Source organism: Hyaena hyaena, unplaced genomic scaffold (genome assembly GCF_003009895.1).
Source record: "Hyaena hyaena isolate Hyena2069 unplaced genomic scaffold, ASM300989v1 scaffold_602, whole genome shotgun sequence".
NCBI lineage: Eukaryota > Metazoa > Chordata > Mammalia > Carnivora > Hyaenidae > Hyaena > Hyaena hyaena.
The window spans coordinates 530,717-557,559 of record NW_024081229.1 but is presented as its reverse complement, the minus strand read 5'-3'; the positions used below and the strand labels follow the sequence as shown (position 1 = coordinate 557,559).

Sequence of the window (26,843 nt, the reverse complement as noted above, 5' to 3'; positions counted from 1 at the left end):
TGTAGAGCCAAATTTGGCCTAGGGCTACTGGCGTACAACCCTTGCCTGAAGAATAAAACTCTGTGGGGCGCCTGGGTGGCGCAGTCAGTTAAGTGTCTGGCTCTTGTCTTGGCTCAGGTCATGATCTTGGGGTTAGTGGGATCGAGCCCTGCGTCCGGCTCTGCATTGATAGAGCGGAGCCTACTTGAGATTCTTCTCTTTATTTCTTAAAAAAAAAAAAAAAAGAAAGATAAACTCCTCAGGGTCATAATGGTAAATAGATGTAAAGGCCACTCTGGGCAGCAGAGGAACCATACCGAAAATATTTTCTGCGGTGGTAGATGACAGATCTTTTGTTGTACACTAGATAAAAGAAAGCATGATGTGCTTATCTGGAGACAGTAAACCTGTTGAAATTTGATCTCTAGCAGTGATTTTGTGAGTTGTTTGACCATTCCGCATTATAGCAAAAACATTTAAAATCGTGGCTCATAATTTTAAACAAATTTCATAAATCAGTCTTTATTGGTGTGCCTGGCATGTAGTAAAGGAGTTTTCTATGTATTTTATCCTCATCTCATTCATTGAAAAAAATACCAGTCATGATTCCAATCATATAGTTACTAATGGATTGTATCCCACAGTTTGAGAAACAGTGGTCTGGAGCAGCGTGTTTGCTTCTTGGTGCCACCTTTTCAGAGACACACTGCTGATTTACGAAAGTGCCTGTTCTGTTCAGAGGTTGCGTCGGGCATTGAGAATACAGAGAATAAAAGACATCGGCAGATGGATGTGCAGAGTAGCTAGATGGGATTCTGGGAGTAGTAGTGGTAGTGATGAGAAATGTATCAAATGAAGAATGGCTTAGGGAATTGGGATGTTAGTGTAGAGAACATGGTGTGTGTCTTGAAATAGTTATATGGCTGCTGATATTTACCATGTCAAAAAGTAAAATGGAGAAATATAAAAACTAATTCACTTAAAATAATAACCAGTTACATGTTATCATAACTAACTGTTTAATGAAGAGGCTTTTCCAAAAAATTAGAAGAATGACATACTTTTATATTTTTGGAAATCTTTGTTAACTTATGGCTGATTTTCCTGTCTGCTTCTGCATTCATTCTCTTAAGTTACGTTGTTTTGGTTGAAGCCTATGAAAAAAAATTCGGCCTCACGTGGATGTTTAACTGGAAAAAGGAAAGAAGAGTACTGTAATAGCCTTTTCAGATAATTGTAGTTATTTCTTTGATATTGCACCCAAACCTAACAAGTGGCCATTTCTTAGTGGTAATTCACAGTATAGAGTCTATATTGGAATATCTTGGCATTTTGAATGGCTCTTTTATCATGCGTGATTAGTAAAATTGTGCACTGGTTATTTGCAAAGTAGTGGTTCACTGAGTTATGTACGTTTTTAAGGTATATTTAAATATATTTCATTATATAATATCAAAAAATTATATCTATTAATACCACTACAGATCTCATCGTAAAAGTCTTGAAGTAGCCTGGGTGGCCCTGTTGGTTGAGTGTGACTTCGGCTCAGGTTACCATCTCGGCGGTTCTTGAGTTCGTGCCCGCATTGGGCTCTCTGCTGTTGGCACCGAGGTGCTTGAGATCCTCTGCCTCCTTCTGTCTCTCTGCCCCTGCCCCTCCCCAACTGGTGCTCTCCCTCCCTCTCTCTCTCTCTCTCTCTCTAACAAATAAACATTAAAAAAAAATTTTAAGTCTTTTTTTTTTAAAGTCTTGAAGTGTTAGGAAGCTGTCAAGCTCACGGTGGTAGACATGTTTAGTACATTCTAATTTTTACTTGAAACTTAATATTTTACTATTCTTAAGTATTGTCAGTTATTTTCTTTGAAGTGACTGGCTCACTTGTTTAATTTAAAAAAAATTAAAAAAAATTTTTTTTAATGTTTTATTTATTTCTGAGAGAGAGAGAGAGAGACAGCGTGAGCAGGGGAGGGTCAGAGAGAGAGGGAGTCACAGACTGAAACAGGCTCCAGGCTCTGAGCTGGCAGCACAGAGCCCGACGCGGGGCTCGAACCCACAAACCGCGAGATCATGACCTAAGCGAAAGTCAGACGCTTAACCGACTAAGCCACCCAGGCACCCCTAAAAAAATTTTTTTTAAGTTTTATTTATTTCTGAGAGAGAGAGACAGCGTGAGCAGGGGAGGGTCAGCAAGAGAGGGAGACACAGAGTCTAAAGACAGGCTCCAGGCTCTGAGCTGTCAGCACAGAGCCCAACGCGGGGCTCGAACCCACGAACCGTGGGATCAAGATCTGAGCTGAAGTCGGATGCTTAACCGACTGAGCCACCCAGGCGCCCCACAGTTGTTTAATTTTTGAGAACTTACTTGCTGAGTACAAAGGTTGGAATCATGACAGTTTGGTCATTTATTCTTTCAAGTAAAAATGATGTTCTTTGAGAGAAGTGGCTAGTCAAGCTTACAGCTCAAACCAAGCCATGTCTTGGTTTGCTGTAGAAGTGATTTATGCATACTTTTTGTTTTGTCCTGTAGAATGTTCAAAAGACATTTGAACTCAACAGTTCAAATTCAGTTTAAAAATTAATAATTCTTGCAACTTTAGGACTTTTTTTTTTTTTTCTTTAAAAGAATGCACTGGGGAGGGATAGAATCCCAAGCAGGCTCCATGCTCAGCACAGAGCCCGACGTGGGGCTCAATCTCACGGCTGTGAGATCATGACCTGAGCCACAACCAAAAGTTGGATACTCAACCAGCTGAACCACCCAGGCACGCCTATCTAGGACATTCTTAAATAAAACTGTTTATTTTTTGAGAGAGAGCACGAGCAGGGGAGAGGGGCAGAGGAAGAGAGAGAATCCTAAGTAGGTTCTACACCCAGCATGGAGCCTGATGTGGGGCTTGATCCCAGGATTATGACCTGAGCCAGAATCAAGAGTTGGACGCTCAACTGACTAAGCCACCAAGGTACCCCTGTTTTTTCATTTCGTTTTGTTTTGTTTTTAACTGCAGGTGCTTGGTGGTGACTCATACAGTGACTACTAGCAGAGTTGGGTGCCACTGTCTTGTCCTGATTTTGAGTGAAGGCACCTCGAGTTTCCGTTTTGCTCTTGTACCACTAGTGTAGGAGTCGGCAAAGTAAAAAAGACAAGTATTACGTTAATATTCGATGAAAGTAGATTTGACCTTGTGGATGCACTGAAAGAATGTTAGAGACCTTCAGGGGTTTACAGACCATACTTTGAGAACTGCTACCTTGGGATATTGACTTTTATCAAAGACATCTTCAGTCTGAAGTCAGGTAACTATTAGAAATATTTGGGGACGCCTGAGTGGTCCAGTTGTCTGAGCTTCTGACTCTTGATTTCGGCTCAGGTCATGATTTCATGGCTTGTGGGTTCAAGCCCTGCATTGGGCTCTCCACTGACAGTGCAGAGCCTGCTTAGGATTCTTTTTCTCTCCCTGTCTCTGTGCCCTTCCCCAACTCATCCTCTCTCTTTCTCAAAATAAATAAACTTAAAAAAATATTTGGATGAGGAGAGTATTGTTATAAAGGAAGGGAGGTCAAACCTCATAGTCAATGAAGACCTGTCTGATTTCCAGTTTTATTTGTGGTCTGAGGGTGAGGCAGACGGGTTTGACAGGTAGGTGGTGTGGCTCTTTTATAAGACACTTCACGTTGTGTCCTCTCTTCTTTAATATGTTTACTTATATATTTTAAAATATTTATTTATTTTGAAAAAGAGAGTGTGAGCAGTAGAGGGACAGAGAGACAGCAACAGAATCCCAAGCAGGATCCACGCAGTCAGCGCAGAGCCCAGTGCGGGGCTGGAACACACAAACCCTGAGATCCTGACCTGAGCCGAAATCAAGAGTCAGATGCTCAGCTGACTGAGCTACCTGGGTGCCCTCACCCCTCTTTTTTTTTTTTTTTAAGGATTTCATTTTTAAGTAATCTCTATGCTCAACTTGGGGCTCAAACTCACAATCTTGAGACCAAGAGTCATATGCCCTACTGACGGAGCCAGCTATGTATCCCTTCACTTTTTTTTTTTTTAAACATTTTACATTTTTAAAATGTTTTTTATTTATTTTTGAGAGAGACACAGAGTATGATCTGGAGAGGGACAGAGAGAGAGGGAGACACAGAGTCTGCAGCAGGCTCCAGGCTCTGAGCTGTCAGCACAGAGCCCAACATGAGGCTTGATCTCAGGAGCTGTGAGATTATGACCTGGATCAAAGTTGAATGCTCAACTGACTGAGCCACCAGGCACCCTGGTTCCCCCTCACTAAGTTTAGTTGAGACACTGAGAGAAGACAGAGATAGTGGCAGGATTTCAAGGGGATGGTGTAGCACACAGGCTGGAGTATTGCCATCTCCCCTCCGAGAATATCTTAGAGATATACATAGAAGGAGAATCTCTGTTTATTTATTTTTCTTTTTAAAAGTTTATTTATTTTGAGAGAGAGAGAGCATGCATGAGCAGGGGAGGGGAAGAGAGTGAGGGAGAGAATCCTAAGCAGCCTGCATGTTCTCAGCGCAGAGCCCGAAACAGGGCTTGATTGATCCCATCAACCATGAGATCGTGACCTGGACTGAAATCAAGAGACAGACTCTCAACTGACCGAGTCATCCATGCTCTGTGTTTATTTCAAATAGAGGTTTAAAATAACAGGCAAAAAGGAATACAGAGAATTTAGAAACTGCAGAGAAATGCAAAATAGAAAAGTCACATATAATTTTACCACCTGAAGATATCAAAATGTTAACTGTAATCTATAGGTAAAGTGCTTTTATAGGCTGTGACACAGGGCAGTTGTCATCAGGGAACTATTCAGATCATGTACAGCTGTTTGCATCGGCGCTCTTTGTGTTAGTCATGGGGCTGCAGAGCTGATGATTCAGCAGTGCTTCTCGCAGAAGGAAGATGAATGATGCCTTACAGAATCAGGCTGTGCTGCAGCTCTGCCAGGTCTACGTGGTCTGCACCTGAATTATCGTGTAAACATGCCCTTAATTCAAATTATGCAGCAGTCTTTTTGGACTTGTAAAATGTCATCATTTTGTTAAACAGAGTTTCCTAATAAGGAGGAAAAAATACTTGTGTCACTTTGGAGAAAACCTGGTGGGTAGGGATCACTAACAGGTAGAAGTGAAAATGTTCTAGGAAGTCATTAGTTTTGATAGTTTTTTTTCCTTTTTCAACAATTTTTTAATTGCAAGGTTTAACCCTACTGACTGACGATCAGAGCCAGAAGTATAGATCTCCAGGAAATTCAACCACCGTAGAGAAAACCTCACCCTTCCTGCCTTCACATGTCTACCAGAATCAAACCCAAGGAAAAACACACACTTCCAACATTTTATCTGATGAACAAAACAACTTCTGTAGAACTAGTCATCCAGATTTTGTCTTAACTACAAAAAGTGGTGCTCCCCTCACTTTGTTTTGTGAGGCACAGTGTCAAGAAACACTTGTGAAAAAACATGATTTGAAGGAAGAAAACCATAACCATTCTATTGGTGAGTCACTTATATTTCTCTCTTCTGTACTTAACTAGCAGTGTTACCAAGCTGTGCTAAGACAAGAAAAGTTCTTTCTGCATTTTTTTTTCCTGTCCCCTGTGCCTGTGGCTTTATTTGTGAGTCCCTACATGTTGCATAGCCATTGAGTCTGGGTTGGACAAAGAATTTGTGACTTTCTAAGAACAGTCACAGTACTTAGGGTAGCAGCATGGGGTCTTCAAAAAGGGAGGCAGTGGGCTCTGTGTGTACCATTTTTCTTTGAGATCTTAGAAACAGTTTGAAGTTGATGTAATAACGTATGCGGGTTGGGGGGACACATGATAGAAGATGTGAAATGTGAGAAATAGGTTGGTGATGGCAGTTATTATTCAGAAGAGAAATTCCCTCCAACCCCAGACGCTTGGTTTGTCCTCACTGTACCCCTGAATTCCTAATACTCAACATATTTTTGCCAGAGAACTGGCCGCGTCTGATGGTCTAAACTCATGGAGGTCTGTGGCATTTCTGGTGTATTTTCTTCTGGTCTTTTTTTTTTTTTCTTAAGTACTGTTTCTGTGCCCCATTCCCCCCTCCACTTTTTTTTTTTTTTTTTTTTTTTTTTTTTTTTTTTTTTTTTTTTTTTTTTTTTTTTGCATTTTATAACCGTAGAATATTGTATAACTGTGTTCTTTCCCAGCCAAGATGGACAATAACATGTGTTTGAGTTTTCCTACTCAAACATAATGATACATTCCATGGTTTCATAACCATAATTAAATTTTTTTTATGTTTATTTTGGAGAGAGAGAGAAACAGAGTGCAAACAGGGGAGAATCAGAGAGAGAGTGAGACATAGAATCTGAAAGCAGGCTCCAGGCTATGAGGGGCTTGACTCACGGACCGTGAGATCATGACCTGAGCCGAAGTTAGATGCCTAACTGACTGAGCCACCCAGGCGCCCCTCATAACCATAATTTTAAATGGTTGTCATCATTATGCTAGTCATCAAATAATTATGTCAGTATTTAATGTTCTTTGCAATAGGGTTGAGTTGTTTCTGATAATTTTTAATTTAAATTTTGTTTTCAATTTTGATGGTCTTTTCATGAAAATGTTCTTTGGAGAAAGTTCTAAAAAAGTACAGAAAATATGAGAAAAGGTGTCTACCCTTACTACTTAGGATTGGACACCTTGGTGTATAATATTTCTAATTTAGAATATGGAAAGGTCACATGCCTTTTTAAAAATTCTTAAGCAGTACACTCTCTTAATCTTTTATTTTGGAAAATTTCAAACATTCAGAAAGGTTGAAAGACCACTGCAATGATTAGCAATAGACCTTGATTCAAAAGTTAATATTTTGCCATATTTACTTTGTCTATGTATTTTTCTGTGTATGTATGTATATCTGTACCTACATCTGTATGTCTGTCTACATTTATATGTAATTTGCTCAGTCATTTCATTGCAAGTAACATGCAGGCATTATGTTATGTCATTTTCAAATATTTCAGCACGCATCAAGTAAAAATTAGGATGTTATCTATAAGTCAAATACTATTCCTTAATATTTAAATTCACTTTAGAATTCCCATTACTATCCCAAATATGTTTTTTTTTTAAACCAGGAACACACCAGTTCATCTGTTATATTTGATTGTTACAGCTCTCTTTTTAGTCTTTTTTACTTAATTAATTTTTTAAACATTTATTTATTTATTTTGAGAGAGACAGAGTATGAGAGTGTGTGCTCCTGAGCAGGAAAGGGAGAGAGAGAATCCCAGCAGGCTCCAGGCTGTCAGTGTGGATTCGGAAGTGGAGCTTGATCCCACAAACCATGAATTCATGACCTGAGCTGAAATCAAGAGCCTGATGCTTAACCTGCTGAGCCACCCAGGCACTCCTAGTCTTTTTTAATTTAGAAAAGCCCATGGGGCACCTGGGTGGCTCAGTCGGTTAAGTGTCTGATTTCGGCTCAGGTCATGATCTCACAGTTCGTGGGTTCGAGCCCCACGTTGGGCTCTGTGCTGACAGCTCAGAGCCTGGAGCCTGTTTCAGATTCTCTTGTCTCCCTCTCTCTCTGACCCTCCTCTGCTTACGCTGTCTCTCTCTCAGAAATAAATAAAACACTAACAAAAAAAAATTTTTAGAAAAGCCCATATTTTTTCATAACATTAACCTTGTGAAGAGTGTCCTGTTTTAGTTAGGGTTTTGTAGTTTATCTTATATTAAAGAAATCATATTAAAAAGTCATATAAAGAAGCCATAATAAAGAAATCCTTGAAGGTTCTAAAATCTTTGGCATATATTACTTTTGATAAATGTTATTTTAGCATAGTAACTTATAAAATTTGCAGCTTTTAAGATGTTATTCTTTATTTTTGGAACTAAATTGTTTGTAATTTTTATCCTAGGAGAAGGTATTTTACCATGTTGGGAGAAAGTGACAAAAGTGACTGAAGTTAATCAGGAAGGGAAAGATGTGAACTTAAAAAAAATTGGTGATTCTTCAGAAGTGGCTAATATTGAAGAAAGGTATCATCTGTGTTGAGAGAAATAAGTGTGACAGTTTAATGTAACAGCCGGCTATTATGGTAGAGCACTTTCTTTTTAAAAACCCATGGTTTTCTTGTTTTTGCTTGAATATGCTTTTAAGTATAATGTTGAAGCTACAACTTATCATATATTGTCAGCAACAGACAGTGGCCGGAGGGATATATCAGTTCAGATAGCTTTGCATTGTTTTGGAGGAATTGAGCAAACTTTTTCACCAAAGAGAAAAAAATCTAGATAAAATTAATTTTCTCTCAAATAGGTAAGTCCTATTTGGCAAAGACAAAAACAAATTAATACTGAGTCTCACTTTTGGTGTCACTTATAAATTATAATTGGGTAAGTTTAGTTACAGAATTTAAAAATCTTATGACAAATATAAAATATCAGTATTGAGATTGTTTCTTATTTTCTTAAATATTTGATATTTTAATATATGTTATGGATGGACAAATGACTTCTGATTATTGCTCTGTTTACATTGTCAAGGATTTTTTTTTAATTTTTATTAAAAACATTTTCTTTAATGTTTTATTTGTTTCTGAGAGAGAGAGAGAGAGCATGAAGAGGGGAGGGTCAGAGAGAGAGAGAGAGATACAGAATCTGAAACAGGCTCCAGGCTCTGAGCTAGCTGTCAGCACAGAGCCCGACACTGGGCTCGAACCCACAAACTGTGAGATCATGACCGGAGCTAAAGTCGGACGCTTAACTGACTAAGCCACCCAAATGCCCTTAATTTTAATTTTTAATGTTTATTTATTTTTAAGAGAGAGAGAGAGACAGGGTGTGAGCAGGGGAGGGGCAGAGAGAGTGGGAGTTTTTTTCCAGCTGTCAGCACAGAGCGTGACGCAGGGTTTGAACTCACAAGCTGTGAGATTGTGACCTGAGCTGAAGTCAGCACTTAACCGACTGAGCGACCCAGGTGCCCCTGTCAAGGATCTTTCTTAAAGAAAGTACATACTTGATGAAGTATTTTCAAAATATATTTTATTTTTAATAATTTATTTTTTTAATGAATTTTTAAAATTCAGTTTTGAGAGACAGAGTGTGAGTGAGGGAGGGCAGAGAGAGATACAGAATCCAAAGCAGGCTCCAGGCTCTGAGCTGTTAGCACAGAGCCTGACGCGGGGCTCAAGCTCCCAAACTGTAAGATCATGACCTGAGCCGAAGTTGGACGCTCAACCGACTGAGCCACTCAGGAGCCCCTCAAAATATAAAAGTTAAATAATCTAGAGGCAATAAATGGACTTCAGAAGGATTTTTGTTTTTGTCTTTGTTTCTCAAATCATGTGTAAAGTGTTGTAAATTTCTGTATTTGGGGGGATGTGGTAGGTGAAGCTTTCATTGGATTCTTATACGAGGTCTGTGACTTTGAAGACAGTTCTCAGTGTAGTCAAGGTGTCTCTGTCAGGCACACTAAGGCAGATATTCACCACACCTTGATTCGCATGCTAAATAACTTTATTTTTATGATTAGGCCTATTAAAGCTGCTATCAGAGAAAGGAAACAGACATTTGAAGACTACTTAGAAGAACAAATTCGACTGGAAGAACAAGAACTGAAACGAAAACAGCTAAGGGTAGGCATCTCCACTATTTTGATTAAGTTAGCTGAGGCTTTAGAGATTTATTTATAATCTGCTTTAAAAAATGACTTTGAGATAACTTGGATATACCAGAATTAATTCAGATATTCTTTGTTTTAGGAAGCAGAAGGATCATTGCTAATCAAACCAAAGCCAAAACAACCATTCTTGAAACGAGGAGAAGGTTTAGCTAGATTTACTAATGCTAAATCTAAGTCTCAGAAAGGGAGAGAAAGTAAACTAGCGCCTAATCAGAGCATTTCAGAGGACCAACCTATGTTTAAAATGGATAGACAGCAATTCCAGCGGAAAACTGCTCTAATAAATAAAGAACTGTGTACAGAGAACCCTCCTGTTAAAAAGAACAATAAAACTAAGGCCAACAGTGGTTTTGTCACGCTTAGTCAGAAGCCAAAAGTGCTTAAGAGTAACAACAGGAAAAGTCCTTCTCCATCAGGATTGAAAATACCAGCAGGGAAGAAATGTGATGGGCAATTTAAAGACCAGATCAAATTAGAAAAAAAAGTTGAATCTAATAATAGAGAAAATGTACCCGAGTGTGCAAAACCTTGTGATATTGGATGCAAAGTTGGGAATAAGACACCAGGTAGAGACAGACTTCCTCTTTCAGCTGGGCTGGTCAGCTGCGTGGCTTCTAAGAACCCAATAAATGAGACCTTGAAAAAGTCAGAATCTTCTCTTGACATTTCTCTTCAGAAAAAGTTAGAGAATTGGGAACAAGAAAAGGAAAAGGAAAATTTGGAGTTAGATGAATTTTTGTTTTTGGAGCAAGCTGCTGATGAAATATCATTTTCTAGTAATTCCTCATTTGTACTGAAAATCTTAGAGAGGGACCAGCAGATCTGCAAAGGGCACCGACTGTCTTCCACCCCTGTCAAAGCCGTACAGCAGGAGAAGATCGTGGCACTGGATCCTGTTATTCAGTGTAACCGCAATGAGGCTCCAGACTATACTGAACCTGAAAATGTGGGGGAGTGTGAGGTCTCACCCAAACAGCCTGAATCCGTGTCCTCACCTGAAGGATATAGGGAGCAGTCTTGTAAAGTCATTAGGAAAGCATTCCAGACTAGCACTTCTGAAAATCAGACTCCGTGGAATGGCAGTGATGACGAAGGTGCCATGGACAGTGACAGTAGCACTGACTCCGAGGAACAACTTGATGTTACCATAAAACCATCAACCGATGATAGAGAGAGGGGTTTCAGCAGCAGAGAGGACAGTCCACAAGTCTGTGATGGGAAGGGGCCTTTTTGGGATGCCGGAACTCAAGAAGATCAAAGGAGAGATGTTGATTTAGATTTGTCTGATAAAGATTACAGTAGTGATTAGTCTATCATAATAGAAAGCTTGAAAAATAAAGTGTCTGAGTCCCCAAGAAGACCCTCAGCTGTGAGTATGAGTAAAATTGACTTTGATGATGAAAGAACTTGGACTGACCTTGAAGAGAATTCATTTATACATGATACTGTTCTTGGGACTGAGGCCACTAATGGGGCTCCTCAGACAGCCTCCCCTAATAAGAATGAAATATGTGTACCAGACAAAACAATGAAAAGGAAGGTTGCACCAGTCAGGAAGGGAGAAGACTTGAGGAAGTCCAGTAGGAGCACAAGCCCTCCTACGTCAGATCTCATGATGAAATTCTTTCCTGCTTTGAAACTGAAACCAAAGTCAGATTCACACTTGGGAAATGAACCCAAGTTAAACCCAAGTCAAGACCAACCGCCTGGTAAGTCCGCATTATAAAATAGGTATCAGAATGTTATAAATTTAACATTTATCTTCTCAGTGGGGGCAATTATCCAAACGTTTAAAATCCTAATCTTTCTAGTTGCTCAGTAGAAGTCCAAGTAGGTGATTGTTAAAATTTGATTTGTGGGTCTAAATAATGTAATAGCCGCTAGTACAAAAGATACGGATGTGTTGTGATTTCAGGTTTTTCAAATTTAAGCCTTTGTCTTATTCTCAAGGCTGTAACATTAATTACTTCATTATAAATTGAGGTAACAAAAGTTTTTTTGTAACCACAGTATCCAAATTGTGGTTTGTATCACTGTGAGGTGAACCTTTGTGTGTACACTTTTTAAAATGACTGTTTTTACTTAATTTCTTTCTTTCTTTCTTTCTTTCTTTTTTTTTTTTTTTTTTTACTACTCATGCACTAACTTGCTAGATAGGACCAAGAAGAAATACAGTAAAATTGAAGTTTCCTTTCTTTCCTATATTTGGGTTCCTAGTTCCCTTTCCTAGAGGAACTTACATACTCATTCATTTGTATATTCTAAAAAGGTCTGTGCATATGAAAGTGTATGTGTGAGTGGGTATATAGTCTTTCTACACAAATGAAAATACTTAAAAAAATTTTTTAATGTTTATTCATTTTTTTGATAGAGAGGGAGGGAGGGTGTGAGCGGGGGAGGGGCAGAGAGACTGGAGACAGAATCCAAAGCAGGCTCCAGGCTCCGAGCTGTCAGCACAGAGCCCGATGCGGGGCTCAAACTCATGAACCGTGATGTCGTGACCTGAGCAGAAGTCGGACGCTTAACCGACTGAGCAACCCAGATACCTTTTGAAAGCAAGTTTTTTATATACTATTCTTCACCTTATAATAAATTTTGGAGATTGTTCTTTCCCACATACACATTTGCCTCATTCCATTTAATGGCTGTACAGATGGACTTTTAAAACTTACATTGGAAAACTCCTTCCCATTATATCATACAGTAAACTCTGAAGGCCCACAAAGCACAGGTCCTTTCAAATATAAATTATAACTTAAGCTGTATAAGTAGGCTTCTTGCCCACTGTGAAGCCCAGCACAGGGCTTGAACCCATGACCCTGCGATCAAGACCTGAGCTGAGATCAAGAGTTGGACACCTGGGGTACCTAGGTGGCTCAGTTGATTTAAGTGTCGGACTCTTGATCTCAACTCAGGTCATGCGTTCATGGTTCATGGGGTTGCCCTAACAGGCCAACAGGGAGGAGCCTGCTTGGGATTCTCTGTCTCATCCTCTCTCTGCCCCTCTCCTCACCTGCCCACGTGTGTGCTCTTTTTTTCCCCCTCTCAAAATAAATAAATAAACATGGATAAAAAGGGAAAGAATTGGACACTTAACTGACTGAGCCACCCAGGTGCCCCTAACTTAAACTATTTAAAAAAAATACTTTGATTTTAAAAGTAGTACTTTTTGCAGAAAGTTTGGAAGCTTAAGAAGTATAAAATGAAAAAGGTTTACAACAACTATCCAAAGGTGACTGTGATATCATTTTGGGATTTTTCCTTCCAGTCATTTTTCCTTTGTATTTTTAATATGGTACAGACATTTGTTAAAACTTATCTTGGAGCACCTGGGTGGCTCAGTCAGCTAAGCTTCGGACTCTTGCTTTTGGCTCAGGTCGTGATCTCACGGTTTTGTGAGTTTGAGCCCTGTGTTGGGCCCTGTGCGGCAGCATGGAGACTGCTCGGGATTCTCTCTCTGCCCCTCATTCTGCCCCTCTCCCCATCGTGCTGTCTCTGTCTCTCTCAAATAAATAAACTTAAAAAAATAAACTTATCTTTTTTGGAGCACCTGGGTGGCTCAGTCAGCTAAACATCTGACTCTTGGTTTTAGCTCAGGTCGTATGTCAGGATTTGTGAGTTTGAGCCCTGCATCTGGTTCTGCGCTGACAGTGTGGAACCCGCTTGGGATTCTCTCTCTCTCCCTCTCCCTCCCTCTCCCTCTCCCTCTCCCTCCCTCTCTCTCTCTCTCCCTTTTCCTCCCTCTCTCACTCTCTCTCCCACCCTCCCTCTCTCTCTCCCCCTCTCTCTGCCCCTGCTGCCCCACCCTTTCCCTCAAAATAAATAAACTTAAAAACAAGTTAAAAAAACAAAACAAAAAACTTACCTTATCTTTTTTGAGCAGGTATATAAAATTTCATTAATGTTGGATACTTAAATTTTATTTTTCACTATTAGAAATAACATTGCAGTGCATATTTTTGTGCAGAAATCAGTTTTTCCAAAAGTTAGTGGAAGTACAGAAGTATTGGCTATTTTACTCTTTGAAATAGCAAATTCGGTATGTGAAAAAAAGTCTTAATTTGTATTTCTAGGATTAGTGAGAGTAAACTTTGATTTTGGTTTTGATTATTGCTTTAGATGTCTTAGGAATTACTTATTCATGTTCGTATGTACATATTTAAATTGAAGTAGAATTGATGTACAGTATCAATATTAGTTTCAGGTACACATCATAGTGATTCAGTAGTTTTATACATTACCAAATGATCCCATGATAAATCTAGTTTCCATCTGTCACCATACATAGTTATTATAATATTGGCTATTATCAAAAAAGACAAAAATATATGTATTAGTTTTTTTAAATTATTTGAATGATTTTTCTTTTTTAATGTTTCTTAATTTACATATTTATTTCCATAGAACTCTTAACTGAATCAAAACAAACTAAAACAATTCTTTTTTTTTAAATTTTTTTAAATGTCTTATTTATTTCTTAGAGAGAGAGAGACAGCGTGAGCAGAGGAGGGTCAGAGAGAGAGGGAGACACAGACTCTGAAACAGGCTCCAGGCTCCGAGCTGGCAGTCAGCACAGAGCCGACGTGGGGCTCGAACCCACAAACTGTGAGATCATGACCTGAGCCGAGGTCAGATGCTTAACCGACTAAGCCACCCAGGCGCCCCTCTTGAGGCTTTAATATAGATATTCAGATTCTACTACAAAATAAAGCAAAAGAGAGAATCACTCTTAAAGAATTCCTCATTCAGTGTCATCCTTCTATTAAGAGGCAGTACTATAGGAGGGGTGCCAGGGTGGCTCAGTCATTTGAGCCACTGACTGTTGGTTTTGGCTCCTGTAATGATCCTAGTTGTGGAATCCAGCCCCTTGTCAGGCCCCACACTGAACATGGAGCCTGCTTCAGATTCTCTCTCTCTCTCTCTCTCTCTCTCTCTCTCTGTCTGTCTCTCTCTCTCTGTCTCCCTCCCTCCCTCTCCCCCCTTCCCTCTTCCTCTATCCCCTGCTCATGCCCTCTCTCTCTAAAACAAACAAACCAACAAACAAATATTAAAAAGAGGCAGCATTATTAGAAAAGTTAATAGTTGTGAGAATGATTTCTTTTTATATGTAATGTTAATTCATTATTAGAGTGTTACTCTTCAGTTGAATAATGTCTTTTTTAAATTTAGATTGGTTTCATCTGGAAAGTCAGGTTAATATAGTTTTTTTTTTGTTATTAGAGGCACTGTTTCTTGGGCATTTTAATAGCACAGATGTTTACCATATTTTTGCCTCTGAGTTTTAATAGCTAAGTCGTTTCTACTGCTGAAGACCTTTTGTGAAGTTCAGTTTATATGGCCTATTTTATAGGTGACAGTGCTCGATCTCAAGTTTTGAGAGAGAAAGTAATTGAATTGGAAACAGAAATAGAAAAATTTAAAGCCGAGAACACATCTTTAGCTAAACTTCGCGTTGAACGGGAAAGCGCCTTGGAAAAACTTAGGTAAGTTTGCATATAAGTTGGGAAAAGGTACAGTGATTCACTTTTATCTTTAAGATTATATCTATAGAATATTTGAAACAAGTTTTGTCGATCCAGTAATAAAAAGGAAAGGAAGGGAAACCTTTACCACATAAGAATTTATATATTTTTTAACATTTATTTATTTTTGAAAGAGAGAGAGAGAGAGCAGGGGAGGGGGAGAGAGAGAGAAGGAGACACAGAATCCAAAGCAGGCTCTAGGCTCTGAGCTGTCAGCACAGAGCCTGAGCTACCCAGGTACCCCACCACATAAGAATTTTTTAATTAAAATGACCCATTGTGGTCAGAAATGTGTTAAAAGGGGAATTCTTTTAGTGATGAGTTCATAAATTGAAACTTGGAAAAGCATTTTGGAGTTGTGATTTCAATTGCTACCTTGGCCAATGCATTAATTTTCTAGGGCTAATGTAACAAAGTACAGTTCATCCTTGAACAATGCAGAGGTAAGGGGCTCCAACCCCCTGCACGGTCGAAAATCCACGTAAAACTTTTGACTCCCTAAAAACGTAACTACTAATAGTCTTCTGTTGATTGGAAGCCTTGCTGATAGCAGTTGGTTAACACCTAGTTTGTTTTATGTGTTATATACATATACTCATGATAAAGTAAGGTAGAGAAAAGAAAATTTTAAGACAGTCATAAGGAAGAGAACATAGATTTATAGTACTGTACTATAAAAATTTGATTATGAGTGGGTCCATGCTGTTCAAACCCATGTTGTTCAAGATCAACTGTACACACACTCTAGGAGGCTTAAAACAACAGGAATTTGGGGTGCCTGGGTGGCTCGGTCGGTTAAGCGTCCCACTTAGGCTCAGGTCATGATCTCACGGTTCGTGGGTTCAAGCCCCGTGTCAGGTTCTGTGCTGACAGCTAGCTCAGAGCCTGGAGCCTGCTTTGGATTCTGGGTCTCCCTCTCTCTCTGACCCTCCCCTGATCACACTGTCTCTCTCTATCAGAAATAAAATATTTAAAAAAAATTTTTTTTTTAAATAAAAAAGAGAAAACAACAACAGGAATTTATTTTGTCATGGCTCTGGAGGCCAGGGTCTGAGGTCAAGGTGTCCAGTGAAGCCACGTTTTTTATCCTGTCTTCATAGTATGTTGCTGGCAATCCCTGGCAGTTCTTGGCTTACAGCTAAACATTTAGGTTGTTTCTGCCTTTTGGTTATTGTGAATAATGCTGATAACATCAGTGTACAAATATCTGTTCAGGTCTCTAGTTTTAGTTCTTCTGGGTGTATGCCCAGGGTTGGGATTGCTGGATCATATGGTAATTCTATAATTAATTTTAATTCTATCCTTAATTTTTTGAGGAAATTCCAGATTTTTACACAGTGGCTGCATCAGTTGGCATCACATTAATTGATTTGATATGTTGAGCCAGCCTTATAGTCCAGGTATGAATCCCACTAGGTAATGGTGTAAATCCTTTTAATGTGCTGTTGGATTTGCTAGTATTTATTGAGGATTTTTACATCATATGTTCATCAGGGATACTGGGCTGTAATTTTTTTGCAGTGTCACTGTCCGGCTTTGGTGTCCAAGTAATTCTTTGCTCATAAAACGAGTTTGGAAGTGTTCCTTCTTTTTTCTGGAAGAAGTTCAGGAAGCATTGTATTAATTATTTTTTGAAAGTTTGCTAGAATTTACCTGTGAAGCCATCTGGTCCTGACCTTTTCTTTCTTGAGAGGTTTTTGATTTTTGATTTAATCTCCTTATGGGTCTATTCAGGCTTCCTGTTTTCTTCTAGATTCAGTTTTGGTAGGTTGTATGTTTCTAGGAATTTATTTGTTTCTTCTAGATTATTCAGATTTAGGGATATAATTGTTCATAATACAATCCTTTTTATTTCTGGGGCATCTATTGTAACATGTCCTCTTTTATTTATGATTTTGAGTATTCTGTCTTTCTTAGTCTTCACAGGGATTTGTTGATTTCATTTTTTTTTGTTCTGAGACTTTCATAATGAGTGTATTGGTTCCTTTGTAGTGCTCCATAGATCCCATGGGCTTTCTTCACCCTTTTTCATTCTTTTTCTTTTTTCTTCTCTGACAGGCTAACCTCAGATTATCTGTTTTTGAGTTCACATTCTTTCTTCTGCTTGATTAAGTCTGCTGTTGAAGTTCTCTATTGTATTTTACACTTTAGTTGTGTATTCTTTAGCTCTAGAATTTGTTTTTGTTTTAGTTTTTTACGCCTTCCATGGGGCTTGAACTCCTGACCCTGAAACCAAGAGTTACATGCTCTTCTGACTGAGCCAGCCAGGCGCCCCTTAAGTTTTATTTGTTTAGTTAAAGTGAGTATTATGGTGTGTGTGCATTTTTGTTTGTTTGTTTGTTTGTTTTTAATGATTTCTATCTCTTTGTTGAACTTGTGTGGGTTTTTTTTTCTAGGTATCATTGTCCTGATTTTGTGGAGTTGTATATCTGTGTTCTCTTGTAGTTTGCCCTTTAAAACAATTATTTTGAATTCTTTGTCAGTCAGTTCTTAGATTTGCATTTCTTTGGGATTGGTTACTGGCGCTTTATTAATTTACTCTAATTTACTCATTTCCTTTGGTGGTGTCACATTTGCCTAATTCTTGTGTTAATGTTTTTGCATTTGAAAGGGCAAAGACCTCTTTCTGTCTTTACAGATAGGTAAAGAACTTCTCCCGCTGGATCCCTGGACTGACAGTCTGTCTCCAGGATCAGAGTTGAGTGGGGGTGTTGTGTGGCTACTGCTAGTCCACTAATTGGGTCCCTAATTGGCAGGTCTGTTAACAGAAACATGGTGGGTGTGGTTCCTACCAGATCCTAGTTGGTCCTGCTTCTAGGACCACAGTCTAGCAGGGCTGAAGCCGTATCCTGGGGCTGCTTCCAGTCCACTGTTGAGTGTGCAGAATGGGTATGGCTCCTGCCTGCTTTTGAGCATCTTCCTGCTAGGCTCCTCAGTGTCCTGCTGAGTCCCTGGGTGAGCAGGACTGACTCTAGCACCGTGATAGAGCAAGGCTGGAGCCAGGTTACAGGACAGTTTCAGATTTTGTAGTCATGACTGAGGTCTGTGGGCCTTTTACCAGGGACACAGTTGGGCGTGGCTCCTCCTGGGTCCTTTGGCAGATGGGGCAGGAGTTGAGCCTACAGACTGGGCTGTTTTAGGCCTGTAGCCAGGACCACATTTGGTTAGCCTGCCACTGGGGCATGGGACTGTCTTCTCAAAGTGGCTGTCCTCAGTCTTAGGCTTCACTGGGGTTTCTCAACCTCCTCCTTGGGTCCTAGAGCTTCCACAAAAGCAGTTTATCTGTGGATGGCGGCCAGATTGTTGTTTGTGTAGGGAGGTGTGAGCCGGGGACACCCTATTCCACTATCTGGCTGGTGTCACTCTCTGTATGTTCTTTTTTTTTTTTTTTTTTTTTTTTTTATTTATTTCTAGGAGAGAGAGAGACAGCGTGAGCAGGGGAGGGTCAGAGAGAGAGGGAGTCACAGACTGAAACAGGCTCCAGGCTCTGAGCTGGCAGTCAGCACAGAGCCCGACGCGGGGCTCAAACCCACGAACCGCGAGATCATGACCTAAGTGAAAGTCGGATGCTTAACCGACTAAGCCACCCAGGCGCCCCACTCTCTGTATGTTCTTAACAGAGCAACGGAATGCACCTGGATTATGACAGTTCCTCTGATCAACATTCTCCTAAGCTGAACACCAAAGTCCCCGCACTGGTCTGTAAGACCTGAATTCATCTGGCCCTCTGTTTTATTTGCTTTTTGACACTTTTTCCTGCTGTTCTGTCACTTGCTCACTCTGTTTTAGCTACATGCCCTCCTGGCTGATTTTGGACATATCAGACATATTCCTGTCTCCGGGCTTTTTGGCTGCGCTGTTCCTTCTTCTTGAGCTGTTTTGTCCATATATAATTGTGGCTGTTCTCTCAATTCTTTCTGGTTTCACTTCAGATATTGTCTCAGCAAGATGATCCCATACATAATTTGAATGTCCTTGATATTTCCTACCCTCATTACTTGCATTATGTTTCTCCTTAACACTTCTCTAATGTGCCATATATTTTATCTTATTTATTATTCTCTGTCTCTCCCATTAGAATGAAAAACTTCATGGGAATAAGGATGTTTGCTTTTTACTGTGGTTTCTCCAGTACCTAGGGTAGTGCTTGATTCATAGCAGATGCTCAGTGAATATTTATTGGAGGAATGCTTCATGGAATTAATTGACAGTTTTCAGTACGATGGATTGAAGACAGATTCAGCAAGACCAGCAGCTCCTCCATTCCAGGCTGTCCCTGGTGTTCCATTTTGTACCACATGTGGATTACTCCATTAAGTTGGTCCCTTTAGGTGATAACATGGTTTGGTCATTTTAGGAAAGAAATTACAGACTTTGAACAACAGAAAGCAAAAGAACTGGCTCGGATAGAAGAGTTTAAGAAGGAGGAAATGAGGAAGCTACAAAAGGAACGCAAAGTTTTTGAAAAGTATACTACAGTTGCAAGAACTTTTCCAGATAAAAAAGAACGTGAAGAAATACAGGTATGCCAGTTCTTTGCTTTATACTTTTGTAATTTAGCAAGGATGACAGTCCAGCAAGAATTTCAGTTATATGATGTGTCAAAGAGAAGTTGCATATCGATATACTAAACATTCATTCTCTGCAAAAATAATCTGAGATACTACATGAAGAACATTTTTTGTAGTTTTGACTTTTATAGTGAAAGATATCAGTTGTTTTCTTACTAAAGTCTTCCAAAAAAAAAAAAAAAGAAGAAGAAGGAAGACTACAACGATGCCATCAATGACTTACTAAGCCAAGAGTTGGAAATCCACTAGTGTCATGTTGCTGATCTGTTCAGTGCCCCACATACCAAGTAGTACTGTTAGTTCTGTACATTTATATGAATTGACGGCCCCTAAACTGACTCTAAATCTTGCACTCTTCCTTTGGGTAGAGCACTTGCTCACCCATTCTTTCTCAGCGCTACATTTGTATGTTTTTCTCTAATAGTTACCTTTCTCTTTCACTTATTGGTCTGACTTACTGGTCCTGTAGTAGAAATTGGCTTCAGTTATCTTATATTTGATGTTTTCCATAGCTTTCGGGCCTCTTTCCTCCCCGTTATTAATACCTGCAAACTCTAGCTGTTTATTTATTTATGCAATTCCAAAAAGTTTTCTTCTGCATGTTACTGTCCAATTTTCCCAGCACTGTTTGTTGAAGAGACTGTCTTTTTTTCCATTGGATATTTTTTCCTGCTTTGTCGAAGATTAAGTTGGCTATACGTTTGTGGGTCCATTTCTGGGTTCTCTGTTCTGTTCCATTGATCTGTGTGTCTCTTTTTGTGCCTGTACCATACAGTCTTGGTGATTACAGCTTTGTTATATAGCTGGAAGTCTGAGATTGTGATACTTCCAGCTTTGATTTTCTTTTTCAGTATTGCTTTGGCTATTCAGGGTCTTTTGTGACTCTACAAATTTTAGGATTATTTGTTCTAGTTCTGTGAAAAATCCTGGTGGTATTTTTATAGGGATTGCATTGAATGTGTAGGTTGCTCTGGGTGGTATAGACATTTTAACAATGTTTGTTCTTCCAACCTTGAGCATGGAATGCTCTTCCACTTCTTTGTGTCTTCTTCAGTTTTGTTCATAAGCGTTATATAGTTTTCAGAGTACAGATCTTTTACCTCTTTGGTTAGGTTTATTCCTAGGTATCTTACAGTTTTTGGTGCTATTGCAAATGGGGATCACTTCCTTGATTTCTTTTTGTGCTCCTTCATTATTGGTATATAGAAATGCAGTAGATTCCTGTATGTTGATTTTTATATCCTGTGACTTTGCAGAATTCATGTATTCTAGCAATTTTTTCGTGGAGTCTTCCTACATAGAGTATCATGTTGTCTGTGAATAGTGAATGTTTGACTTCTTCCTTGCCAATTTGGATGCTTTTTATTTCTTTTCATTGTCTGATTGCTGATGCTAAGACTTCCAGTCCTGTGCTTCAATACTAATGGTAAGAATGGACAAACCTGTCTTGTTCCTGACTGTAGAGGCAAAGTTCTCAGTTTTTTCCATTGAGGATGATATTAGCTCTGGGTCATTTGTAGATGCCCTTCATGATGTTGAGGTATGTTCCCTCTATTCCTACTTTGTTGAGTTTTTTTATTAAGAATGGATCTTATATTCTGTCAAATCTTTTTTGTGCATCTATTGAGAGGATCGTATGGCTCTTGTACTTTTCTTTTATTAATGTGGTGTATGATAGTGATGGATTTGAGAATATTGAACCACCCCTACAGCCCAGGAATAAATCCCACTTATCATGGTGAATAATTCTTTTACTATACTGTTGGATTTGATTTGCTAGTATCTTGTCGAGAATTTTTATATCCAGATTCATCAGGGATATTGGCCTGTAATTCTCCTTTTTAGTGGGGTCTTGGTTTGGTTTTAGAATCAGGTAATGCTGGCATCATAGAATGAATTTAGAAGTTTTCCTTCCATATCTATTTTGTGAAACAGTTTGAGGAGAATATATATTAACTTTTCTTTAAATGTCTAGTAGAATTCCCTTGGGAAACTATTTGGCCCAGGACTCTTGTTTGTTGGGAGATTTTTGATTATGATTTTAATTTCTTTGCTGGGTATAGGTCTGGTCACATTTTCTATTTCTTCCTGTTAAAAGTTTTGGTAGTTTGTATGTTTCTAGGAGTTTGTCCATGTCTTCTAGATTGCCCAGTTTGGAGCATATAATTTTCTATAATATTCTCTTACACTTGTCTGTATTTCTGTGGTGTGGTTTCTGATCTCTTTCATTCATGGTTTTATTTGTTTTGGTCCTTTCTCTTTTCTTTCTGATAAGTCTGCCTAGGGGTTTATCACTTTTATTAATTCTCTCAAAGAACCAGCTCTTAGTTTCATTGATCTGTTCTCTGGAGCTTTTGTTTGTTTGTTTGTTTGTTTTAGTATCATTTATTTCTGCTCTAATCTTTATTATTTCCCTTCTTCTACTGTCTTTAGGCTTTACTTGCTGTTCCTTTTCTAGATCCCTTAGATTAGGGTTAGGTTGTGTATTTGGGACTTTTCTTGCTTCTTGTGGTAGGCCTGTATTGCAATATACTTTTCTCTTACGAATGCCATTGCTGCATCCCAAAGGGTTTGGACTGCTGTGTTTTCATTTTCATTTGCTTTCATGTACTTTTTTATTTTATCTTTAATTTCCTGATTAACCCATTCATTTTTAATAGGATGTTCTTCATGTTATTTGTGGTCTTTCCATATTTTTTCCTGTGGTTGACTTCAAGTTTCATTGCATTGTGGTCTGAAACTACATATGGTATGATCTCAATCTTTGTGTGCTAGATGAAGGCAAATTTGTGACCCAGTTTCTGATCTATTCTGGAGGATGTTCGTAGTGCACTCAAACAGATGTGTATTCTGCTGCTTTAGGAGGAAATGTTCTAAATAAGTCCATCCGGTCCAGTGTGTTATTGAAAGCTGTGGTTTCCTTGTTGATTTTCTGCTTAGATGATCTATTACTGTAAGTGGTGTATTAAAGTCTCTATTGTTGTATTATGATGAATGAGGTTCATCATCATATGATGAAAAATTATGATGAAGAATTTTTTTTTTCTTAAATAGTTTATTGTCAAGTTGGTTTCTGTATAACACCCAGTGCTCATCCCAACAAGTTCCCCCCTCCATACCCATCACCCCCCTTCCCCTCTCCCCCACCCCCTTCAGCCCTCAGTTTGTTCTCAGCATTCAAGAGTCTCTCATAGTTTGCTTCCCTCCCTCTCCCCAACTATTTTTCCCCTTCTTCTCCCCCATGGTCCTCTGTTAATTTCCTCCTGATCCACCTATACATGCAAACATATGGTATCTATCCTTCTCTGCCTGAGTTATTTCGCTCAGCATAACACCCTCAAGTTCCATCCAGGTTGCTACACATGGCCAGATTTCATTCTTCCTCATTGCCATGTAGTATTCAATTGTATAGATAAACCACATCTTCTTGATCCATTCGTCCGTTGATGGACACTTAGGCTCTTTCCATGTTTTGACTGTTGTTGAGAGTGCTGCTATGAACATTGGGGTCCATGTGCCCCTATGCATCAGCACTCCTGTATCCCTTGGATAAATTCCTAGCAGTGCTATTGCTGAGTCATAGGGGAGTTCTATTGTTCATTTTTTGAGGAACTTCCACACTGTTTTCCAGAGGGGCTGTACCACCTTACATTCCCACCAACAGAATAGGAAGGTGCACATTTCTCCACATCCTTGCCAGCATCTAGAGTCTCCTGATTTGTTCATTTTAGCCACTCTGACCGACGTGAGGTGGTATCTCAGTGTGGTTTTGATTTGTATCTCGCTGATGATGAGGGACACTGAGCATCGTTTCATGTGTCTGTTGGCCATCTGGGTGTCCTCTTTGGAGAAGTGTCTATTCATATCTTTTACCATTTCTTCACTGGATTATTTGTTTTTTGGGTATGGAGTTTGATGAGTTCCTTATAGATTTTGGATACTAGCCCTTTATCTGATAGGTCATTTGCAACTATCTTTTCCCATTACGTCAGCTGCCTATTAGTTTTACTGATTGTTTCCTTTGCCGTGCAGAAACGTTTTATCTTGATGAAGTCCCAGTAGTTCATTTTTGCTCTTGATTCCCTTGCCTTTGGGGATGTGTCGGGTAAGAAATTGCTGAGTTGAGGTCAAGGAGGTTTTTTCCTGCTTTCTCTTCTAGGGTTTTGATGGTTTGCTGTCTCACATTCAGATCCTTTATCCATTTTGAGTTTATTTTGCTGTATGGTGTGAGATAATGATCTAGTTTCATTCTTCTGCATGTTGCTGTCCAGTTCTCCCAACACCATCTGTTAAAAAGGTTGTCTTTTTTCCACTTGATACTCTTTCCTGCTTTGTCAAACATTAGTTGGCTGTATACTTTTGGGTCCAATTCTGAGTTCTCTATTCTATTCCATTGGTCTATTTGTCTGTTTTTTGTGCCAATACCATACTGTCTTGATGATGACAGCTTTGTAGTAGAGGCTAAAGTCTGGGATGGTGATGCCTCCCATTTTGGTTTTCTTCTTCAATATTACTTTGGCTATTTGGGGTCTTTTGTGATTCCATACAAATTTTAAGATTGATTGTTCTAGTTTTGAGAGGAATTCTGGTGCAATTTTGATTGAGATTGCATTGAATGTGTAAGATGGCTTTGGGTAGTGATGACATTTTAACAATATTCTTCCGACCCATGAGCATGGAATGTTTTTCAATTTCTTTGTGTCTTCTTCAGTTTTCTTCGTAAGTTTTTTATAGTTTTCATCATACAGATCTTCTATATCCTTGGTTAGGTTTATTCCTAGGTAATTTATGGTTTTTTTGTGCAATTGTGAATGGGATCAGTTTCTTGATTTCTCTTTCTATTGCTTCATTATTGGTGTATAAAGATGCAACAATTTCTGTATGTTGATTTTGTACCCTGCAACTTTGCTGAATTCTTAGATCAGTTCTAGTAGGCTTCTGGTGGAGTCTGTCGGAAGTTTTCCTTCGATTTCTATTTTTTGCAATAGCTTGAGAAGAATGGGTATTAATTCTGTTTTAAATGTCTGATAGAATACCCCAGGGAAGCCATCTGGCCCAGGGCTCTTATTTGTTGGGAGATTTTTGATAACTGATTCAATTTCTTCACCAGTTATTGGTCTGTTCAGATTATCTATCTCTTCCCATGTGAATTTTGGTAGTGAGTGTGTGTTTAGGAATTTGTCCATTTCTTCTAAGTTGTCCAATTTGTTGGCATAACATTTTTCACAGTATTCTCTGATAATTGCTTATATTTCTGAGGAGTTGGTTAAATTGTACATTTTCATTCGTGATTTTGACTGTTTGAGTGCTCTCTCTTTTCTTTTTGAGAAGCCTGGCTCGTGTTTGTCAATTTTGTTTATTTCTTCAAAAAACCAACTCTTGGTTTCATTGATCTGTTCAATTGTGTTTTTGGATTCTATATTGTTTACTTCTGCTCTGATTTTTATTATTTCTCTTCTCCTTCTGGGTTTGGGATGCTTTTGTTGCTCTCCTTCTAGTTCCTTTAAGTGCGCTGTTAGATTTTGTACTTGTGCTTTTTCTAATTTCTTAAAATAGGCCTGAAGTGCAATGTACTTTCCTCTTAGGACTACCTTTGCTGTATCCCATAGAGTTTGGAATGTATTTTCGTTTTCATTTGTTTCCATATATTTTTTAATTTCTTCTCTAATTGCCTGATTGGCCCATTCAATCTTTAGTAGGGTGTTCTTTTTTTTTTTTTTTTATGTTTTATTTATTTTTAGGAGAGAGAGAGAGAGACAGCATGAGCAGGGGAGGGTCAGAGAGAGAGGGAGTCACAGACTGAAACAGGCTCCAGGCTCTGAGCTAGCAGTCAACACAGAGCCCGATGCGGGGCTCGAACCCACGATCCGTGAGATCATGACCCAAGCGAAAGTCGGACGGTTAACCGACTAAGCCACCCAGGCGCCCCTAGTAGGGTGTTCTTTAACCTCCATGTTTTTGGAGGTTTTCCAGACTTCTTCCTGTGATTGATTTCAAGTTTCATAGCATTGTGATCAAAAGTGTGCATGGTATGATCTCTATTCTTTTATTATTTATTGAGGGCTGTGTTATGACCCAGTATGTGATCTCTCTTGGAGAATGTGCCATGCGCACTTGAGAAGAAAGTGAATTCCATGGCCTCAGAATGTAGAGTTCTAAACATACCTGTCAAATCCATCTGATCCAATGAGTTATTTAAGTCCATTGTTTCGTTAGTGATTTTCTGTCTGGTTGATCTATCCATTGCTGTAGGTGGAGTCTTAAAGTCCCCTGCTATTAGCTCATTCTTATTCATAAGAGTGTTTCTGTTTGTGATTAATTGTTCTATGTATTTGGGTGCTCCCATATTCGGTGGGTAGACATTTATAATTGTTAGCTCTTCCTGATGGATAGACCCTGTAATTATTATAAAATGCCCTTTTTCATCCTTTGTTATTGTCTTTAATTTAAAGTCCAGATTGTCTGATATAAGTATAGCTATTCCAGTTTTCTTTTGACTTCCAGTAGCACGATACACATTTCTCCATCCCCTTACTTTCAATCTGAAGGTGTTCTCAGGTCTGAAATGAGTTTCTGGTAGTCAGTAAATAGATGGATTTTGTTTTTTGATCCATTCTGCTACCCTGTCTTTTGATTTGAGCATTTAGTCCATTTACATTCAGTGTTATTATTGAAAAATATGGGTTTAGGGTCATTGTGTTCTTTGTGGGATTCATGCTTGTGGTGGTGTCCCTGGTACCTTGTGTTACTTGCAACATTTCCCTCCTAGAGTCCCCCTTACGATTTCTTGTAGGGTTGGTTTAGTGATGATGAATTCTTTCAATTTTTATTTATTTGGGAAGACTTTTATCTCCTTCTATTCTGAATGACAGAGTTGCTGGATAGAGGATTCTTGGCATATTTTTTCTGTTCATCACATTGAAGATCTCCTGCCATTCTTTTCTGGCCTGCCAAGTTGCAGTAGATCGGTCTGTCACCACTCTGATAGGTTTCCCTTTGTATGTTAGGGCCCTTTTCTCCCTAGCTGCTTTGAGGATTTTCTCTTTGTCCTTAATATTTTGCCAGTTTCACTATGATATGTCGTGCAGAAGAT

At 39.0% G+C, this 26,843-nt stretch overlaps 1 protein-coding gene across 1 annotated transcript in view; it reads left to right on the top strand.

Annotated features, from left to right (window-relative positions):
• CENPJ (centromere protein J) overlaps positions 1-26,843 on the top strand; it is a 68,475-nt gene that overhangs the window by 12,365 nt on the left and 29,267 nt on the right. Inside the window, 6 exon segments of the mRNA XM_039256941.1 lie at positions 5,197-5,496; positions 7,892-8,012; positions 9,508-9,610; positions 9,737-11,366; positions 15,008-15,140; positions 19,537-19,702. Coding sequence (XP_039112872.1) covers positions 5,197-5,496; positions 7,892-8,012; positions 9,508-9,610; positions 9,737-11,366; positions 15,008-15,140; positions 19,537-19,702 — 2,453 coding nt within the window.